Here is a 7,877-nt window from a genome sequence, read left to right as displayed (position 1 = left end):
TTCCTGGAGATCTACCTTCCTGCAGAGTTTAGTTCCAACCCTGATCAAACACAGCTGTCAGTAATTATCAAGTGCTCCTTCAGGTCCTAATTGACCATATGCACGAAGTGTTCTTTAGCACTTCCTCTGAAGCTCATTTTATATGTGCTATATATACATATAGGTGGACACTCTTGAGACTCATCTACTGCCTCGTTCTTATCAGAAACTGAGAAAAATAATAATTGCAACATCATAAATAAAATAAAATATTGTAATATTTTAAAGCCTTTATTATTTTTCAACTCTACAGCTGTGAAATAAAAATCACTTCAAAGATTCACTTTTTCTTCATAAAGACAGAAAACATGTCTTGTCATGGAATATGTAAATTCTTAAAAATGCACACACTAGTTAAATATATATATATATATATATATATATATATATATATATATATATATATATATATATATATATATATATTATATTATATTATATTATATATATATATATATATATATATATATATATATATATATATATATATATATATATATATATATACCAACAACGTATATAATCCGCAACACGCTTTAAATTAAACCATATATTCAGAATCCACACGCGATTTCTCCCGATGGGGACCTCATCAAAGTCACTACTGCAAAGTCCAAAGCAGTTTGAAGTTTCAAGAATATTAGCAAAGATTATAAGAATTATTTTAGGCTATTCAAACACTCTGTTCTTATTTCACTCTGGAACCTAAACAAACAAAAATTCTAAGAACGAACCTTTATTAGCGATCCTGAGCAGTTATTTTTTCTGATTTGAGCTTAAAGTATATTTAAAAAAATTATTTTGTTGACGCTACCGCGCTACTTGATCAAAAAAAAGTGCTTCGCATTTGATTTTTAAAAACAGCAACGCTATTCCATTGTATTGAGTCTCATCATTTGCTTTCCATCCAAAACTATTTAGTTTTACATTCAGGTTCCCGGCAGTTTTCTGATACTCTTGTAACTGGGTGTTTTTCTGAATGCCCTTTTACAGTAGCCCAATACACCAGTTTCAGCTTCAACTTAAGAAAACTACGTACCAAATAAAAACTGAAAATTTTGAAGTGTATCTCAAGTACCATTAGATTAGATGGAGAGGGTGGGGTTTGTGACCTATACTGATTCCAGCCTCCTGGGGGCGATCGAGATGCTCTTTCTTCATCTTCAGCGCTCGTGAGGATCACTCGATGTGCGCATGCGCGAGTTAGAGAGCGGAGCTGCGTGAGAGAGAGAGAGAGTTGTCCGGTGAGAGTGAGTAGGTTATTTTCATTTTAAACTCTATTATTAGATTTTTGCTGTCCTGCATATCTTATTTTACATAATTAGGTTTCCCGTATGAATAACTTTGTAGTAGTTTTATTTATAACATGTATTCAGTGCAGAATTATATATATTTTTTTTTTCCTCAAAAACTGTCCTTCGTTCATCTGGCAAAAACGATCATTGTGTCTAACTTTCCTCCGTTTATAAAATATGAGTTGAATAGAGTTGTTCAGAACAAATAGTTTCACAAATGAGGAAAGTCCTGTTTTGCTGAATAACGTTAAAATAACGTTTTTTATTCATTTGCAAAGACTGAGTTTATAAAAGAGGACAGAGAGAAGATGAGAAATCCAGAACCCTGCAGAATCAAACACACTGGAGAACAAGCAGGTTGGTGTTTGTCCTTCATTAATTCATTGATAATGCTGTGTGGAAGAAAATATTTTACTTATCTTGTGTGCTTATGAAACATTGTGCAGTGTTTGTTTGCTAGAACTGCTGTGAAAGCAGAATGACAAAAGGTTATGTAGGCCTAAATTAGGATGAGGGGAACAGCTGAGGGACCCGAAGGCATCTACCCCTGACACGAAAGGTCACCTAGTGTTCATCTATGGGGATGAAAAGGGCTAACTGTTTTTACTTTTATTTCAGAGCTGATTGAAGATAATGAGGAGAATGGAGAATTGAATGAAGCTGATGAGAGAAATCATGTCAAAATGAGTCGCCCTCAAACCAAACAGAAAGATTTAAAGAAAAAAAGAGCCAAGAAATCTTTCACCTGCACTCAGTGTGGAAAGAGTTTCACATACAAACATAATCTTGAGCTACACATGAGAGTTCACACTGGAGAAAAACCGTTCACATGTGATCAGTGCGGGAAGAGTTTCTCACAATCAGCACATCTTATGGTCCACATGAACATCCACACCAGAGAGAAACTGTACACATGTGATCAATGTGATAAAACATTTTTGTGGGCTTTAAGCCTGAAGACACACCTGAGAGTTCATACAAAGGAGAAACCATATTCATGTCATTTATGTGGAAAGAGTTTCTTACATCTAAAAAGTTTTAAAGTACATCAGAAAATGCATGCTGGTGTGAAAGATTACATGTGCTTTGAGTGTGAAAAGACTTTTACTACAGCTGAAAAATTAAAACTTCACCAGAGGATTCACACTGGAGAAAAACCTTATATGTGTTCACACTGTGACAAGAGATTCAGACAGTCAGGACTCCTGAAAACACATGAGAGAATCCACACTGGAGAGAAACCTTATTCATGTGACCAATGCAGGAAGAGTTTTGCACAAAAAGGACAACTTAAGAGTCACATGAGGATCCACACTGGAGAGAAACCTTATATGTGTTCACAATGCGACAAGGGCTTCAGACTGCCAGGAACCCTGAAAAGACATGAGAGGATCCACACTGGAGAGAAACCGTATCACTGCACTGAATGTGGGAGGCGTTTCAATCGTTTATCTGCTTTACGCAGTCACACAAAGAAAATTCACTGTAAGTAGATCATCTTCAGATCGGATGCTGCATCCAAATGTGACACAATAATGCATCAAGCAATAAAATATCATCTGGATAAATCTTTCATTGCAAGTGACATGACAAAGAATCATTATCAAAAGTTTTCACAGTGAATAAAGTGAGATTCAGATCAACTTAAAGATGGAGTTCCTCCCCAAAGAACAATGAAAAAAAAAAAAAAAAAAAAAAACGTTTCCATTGCTGTTTTGCGAAAAATTCAAAATTCGAATTGCCTGAAAAAAACACCTCATGCGAGCGTTAAACCATTTTTGTGATATGTTGAAGTTTTTGCACAATTGATGCATTTCCATTAGGCGTATTTTCAATTCGCAGTTTCATTTTCTCAGTTTAAGGGGTAAATAAAATTCAGCGATTGGTTTTAGTTCAGTAAGCAAGTGGTTATAGTAGTTATTAAGTTACTTACATTTTAAACAAAATATTTACTAAATTCACGAATGAAAATAGTTCCAGACAAGTATCACAGCAGAATTATAACACATTTTCCAAGCATCACTCAACGTGTTTTATTCACCACATCTTCTGCGTTGTTTCCTACACTTCCTCTTAACTCTATTGAATAGAAGTTTATACATTGCTGCTGCTGTGTGTCCTGTTACAGGATCTTTTGATCCATTTATATGAGTTACTGATATATAAATCTATTTTATCTTTACATTCTTCTCTGATTTTATCATTTATACTCACTAGAACCTGAATATCAATGAAAGACATTGGGAATAACCACAGCACATTTACTTATTCCAGTTTGATGAGCCTCGTTATTTGCCTTCCATCCAAAACTATTCAGATGTACATTCTAAGACTGTTTTAACTGGGTATATTTCTGAATGCCCTTTTACAGTAGCCCCGATACTCCAGCTTCAGCTTCAACCTAAGAAAATCTACATACAATGTCAAAACCGATCTTTGGAAATTTTTGAAGTGTAAATAAATCAGTTTTATCTCAAGTCCCATTAGATTAGATGGAGAGGGTGGGGTTTGTGACCTATACTGATTTCAGCCTCCTGGGGGCGATCGAGACGCTCTTTCTTCAACTTCGGCGCTTTTTGAGGATCACTCGATGTGCGCATGCGCGAGTTAGAGAGCGGAGCTGCGTGTGAGTTACAGAGAGTTGTCCGGTGAAAGTGAGTCCTCTTTTTCTTTGTCAGTTTCACGTATGAATAACGTTCTAGTAGGTTTATTTAACGTTTGTATTCACTGCAGAAAAGATAATTTTACTCAAAAACTGTCCGAGTTTATCCGGCAAAAACGATCATTGTGTCTAACGTTACTCCGTTTATAAAAGATGGGTTGAATACGGAGTTGTTCAGGACAATCAGTTTCACAAATGAGGGAAGTCCCGTTATGCTGTAAATCTCAGTTAGACACTGCCTTGTTTTCATCGGATACTGAGTGTTTGCTGAATAAAGTTAAAATAAAGATGTTTATATCCAAACATTTCGAATAAAAAACCTTTTGGTGAATTAAAGCATTTATTTAATGAGTAATGTAAAATAGATAATTGAGGTAGAGTGATTTAACATTGTATTTGTGCCCATGTGAAAAGAGGTATTAGAAAGTCAGTCTGGACACTAGGAATGTACTACAAACTTAAGAATGGGGACATATTTTTAGTTAATTCTAATATATATTTTATAATATATTATATATTCTAAAATATTTATAATTTTCTAATGACAAGAATGATTTACTACAGGTGAGACTTTTATATTATACATCTCATCTGTAGTAAACACAAGTCTCATCTGTAGTAAATCATTCTTGTCATTAGACCCTACTACAAACTTGTGTGTTTTTAAATTATTTTTGTATTTTAAAAATAATGAAGTCTAATTCTTATTCTTGACCATTTAACACAATTGCTGGAACTGTCAGACCGTCCCTTAAGCACAATATTGCTGTAATTAGCTTAAGTTGTGATGCTAAATATAGTAATATAATATAGTAGGGTAATGATTCACAAAGAAACAACACTTAATGCCTTTTTAATTTATTGTTGATTTTGGCTAATCTGCTTTTCCGCACAGAAATTCATGTTCAGTAAATCTCCTCAACAATCACACATTCAGCAATAAATGCTGAAATATTCCCATCAAATCATCAGGAAGAGTTGAACTTTGCAAAGAGTGAGTTTATTAAAGAGGACAGAGAGAAGATGAGAGATCCTAAACCCTGCAGAATCAAACACACTGAAGAACAAGCAGGTTGGTGTTTGTCCTTCATTAATTCATTGATAATTCTGTGTGGCAGAAAAATATTTTACTTATCTTGTGTGCTTATGAAACATTGTGCAGTGCTTGTTTGCTAGAACTGCTGTGAAAGCAGAATGACAAAAGGTTATGTAGGCCTAAATTAGGATGAGGGGAACAGCTGAGGGACCCGAAGGCATCTACCCCTGACCTGAAAGGTCACCTAGTGTTCATCTATGGGGATGAAAAGGTCTAACTATTTTTTACTTTTATTTCAGAGCTGATTGAAGATAATGAGGAGAATGGAGAATTGAATGAAGCTGATGAGAGAAATCATGTCAAAATGAGTCGCTCTCAAACCAAACAGAAAGATTTAAAGAAAAAAAGAGCCAAGAAATCTGTCACCTGCACTCAGTGTGGAAAGAGTTTGACAAACAAACATCGCCTTGAGCTACACATGAGAGTTCACACTGGAGAGAAATCGTTCACTTGTGATCAGTGCGGGAAGAGTTTCTCACAATCAGCACATCTTAAGGTCCACATGAACATCCACACCAGAGAGAAACTGTACGCATGTGATCAATGTGATAAAACATTTTTGTGGGCTTTAAGCCTGAAGACACACCTGAGAGTTCATGCAAAGGAGAAGCCATATTCATGTCATTTGTGTGGAAAGAGTTTCTTACATCTACACAGTTTTAAAGAACATCAGAAAATGCATGCTGGTGTGAAAGATTATATGTGCTTTGAATGTGAAAAGACTTTTACTACAGCTGAACAATTAAAACAGCACCAGAGGATTCACACTGGAGAAAAACCTTATACGTGTTCACACTGCAACCAGAGATTCAGACAGTCAGGACATCTGAAAGCTCATGAGAGGATCCATACTGGAGAGAAACCTTATCCATGTGATCAATGCGGGAAGAGTTTTGCTCAAAAAGGACATCTTAAGAGTCACATGAGCATCCACACTGGACAGAAACCTTATATATGTTCACAATGCGACAAGGGCTTCAGCCGGCTAGAACACCTGAAAACACATGAGAGGATCCACACTGGAGAGAAACTGTATCACTGCACTGAATGTGGGAGGCGTTTCAATCATTTATCTGCTTTACGCAGACATACAAAGAAAATTCACAAGAAGTAGATCATCTTCAGATCTGATGCTGCATCCAAATGTGACACAATAATACATCAAGCAATAAAATATCATCTGGATAAATCTGTAAAATCTGTAATCATTATCAAAAGTTTTCACAGTGAATAAAGTGAGATTCAGATCAACTTAAAGATGGAGTTCCTCCCCAAAGAACAATGAAAAAAAAAAAAAAAAAACGTTTCCATTGCTGTTTTGCGAAAAATTCAAAATTCGAATTGCCTGAAAAACCACCTCATGCGAGCGTTAAACCATTTTTGTGATATGTGGAAGTTTTTGCACAATTGATGCATTTCCATTAGGCGTATTTTCAATTCGCTGTTTAATTTTGCTCAGTTTAAGGGGTAATTAAAATTCAGATCTCTGGTGGCCCCTAAAAGGCGTGGGCCCTTAGAATTGTCCTAACTTACCCCCGCTTAGCGGCACCCCTGGTAAATACTATAATTTACTACGGGTACCATAGTAAATTCTAATGTTTACTATAGTTAATGAACTCAATACTGTAGTATAAGTTAACAAAGTGTAGTAAATACTACCATTTACTAAAGTTACTATAGTAAATTCTAAAGTTTACTATAGTTAATGAACTCAATACTGTAGTATAAGTTAACAAAGTGTAGTAAATACTATCATTTACTTCAGTTACTATAGTAAATTCTAAAGTTTACTATAGTTAATGAACTCAATACTGTAGTATAAGTTAACAAAGTGTAGTAAATACTATCATTTACTTCAGTTACTATAGTAAATTCTAAAGTTTACTATAGTTAATGAACTCAATACTGTAGTATAAGTTAACAAAGTAGTAAATACTATCATTTACTTCAGTTACTATAGTAAATTCTAAAGTTTACTATAGTTAATGAACTCAATACTGTAGAATAAGTTAACAAAGTGTAGTAAATACTATCATTTACTTCAGTTACTATAGTAAATTCTAAAGTTTACTATAGTTAATGAACTCAATACTGTAGTATAAGTTAACAAAGTGTAGTAAATACTATCATTTACTTCAGTTACTATAGTAAATTCTAAAGTTTACTATAGTTAATGAACTCAATACTATAGTATAAGTTAACAAAGTGTAGTAAATACTATCATTTACTTCAGTTACTATAGTAAATTCTAAAGTTTACTATAGTTAATGAACTCAAAACTGTAGTATAAGTTAACAAAGTGTAGTAAATACTATCATTTACTTCAGTTACTATAGTATATTCTAAAGTTTACTATAGTTAATGAACTCAATACTGTAGTATAATTTAAAGTGTAGTAAATAGTGCAATTTACTTCAGTTACTATAGTAAATTCTAAAGTTTACTATAGTTAATGAACTCAATACTGTAGTATAAGTTAACAAAGTGTAGTAAATACTATAATTTACTACAGTTACCACAGTAAATTCTAATGTTTACTATAGTTAATGAACTCAATACTGTAGTATAAGTTAACAAAGTGTAGTAAATACTATCATTTACTTCAGTTACTATAGTATATTCTAAAGTTTACTATAGTTAATGAACTCAATACTGTAGTATAAGTTAAAGTGTAGTAAATACTACAATTTACTTCAGTTACTATAGTAAATTCTAAAGTTTACTATAGTTAATGAACTCAATACTGTAGTATAAGTTAACATAGTGTAGTAAATTCTGAAGTTTA

General features: G+C 33.7%; 2 protein-coding genes across 2 annotated transcripts in view; both read left to right on the top strand.

Moving 5' to 3' along the window:
• Positions 1 to 2,942, top strand: part of LOC141328436 (uncharacterized) — a 5,983-nt gene extending 3,041 nt beyond the window's left edge. Inside the window, exon 4 of the mRNA XM_073835395.1 lies at positions 2,069 to 2,942. Coding sequence (XP_073691496.1) covers positions 2,069 to 2,827 — 759 coding nt within the window. The 3' untranslated portion in view covers positions 2,828 to 2,942. The remainder of the gene's footprint in view (positions 1 to 2,068) is intronic.
• A 1,953-nt stretch (positions 2,943 to 4,895) lies between these two features.
• LOC141328485 (uncharacterized) lies at positions 4,896 to 6,323 on the top strand. Its single transcript, XM_073835398.1, has 2 exons — positions 4,896 to 5,068; positions 5,332 to 6,323. The coding sequence occupies exons 1-2, from the start codon at positions 5,020 to 5,022 to the stop codon at positions 6,204 to 6,206; spliced, it is 924 nt and encodes a 307-aa protein (XP_073691499.1). The 5' UTR covers positions 4,896 to 5,019; the 3' UTR covers positions 6,207 to 6,323.
• Positions 6,324 to 7,877: the final 1,554 nt, after the last annotated feature.

Source organism: Garra rufa, chromosome 1, assembly GCF_049309525.1.
Source record: "Garra rufa chromosome 1, GarRuf1.0, whole genome shotgun sequence".
In the NCBI taxonomy this organism is placed as follows: Eukaryota; Metazoa; Chordata; class Actinopteri; order Cypriniformes; family Cyprinidae; genus Garra; species Garra rufa.
The sequence above is the reverse complement of the archived record's forward strand: the minus strand, read 5'-3'. Positions and strand labels throughout refer to the sequence as shown.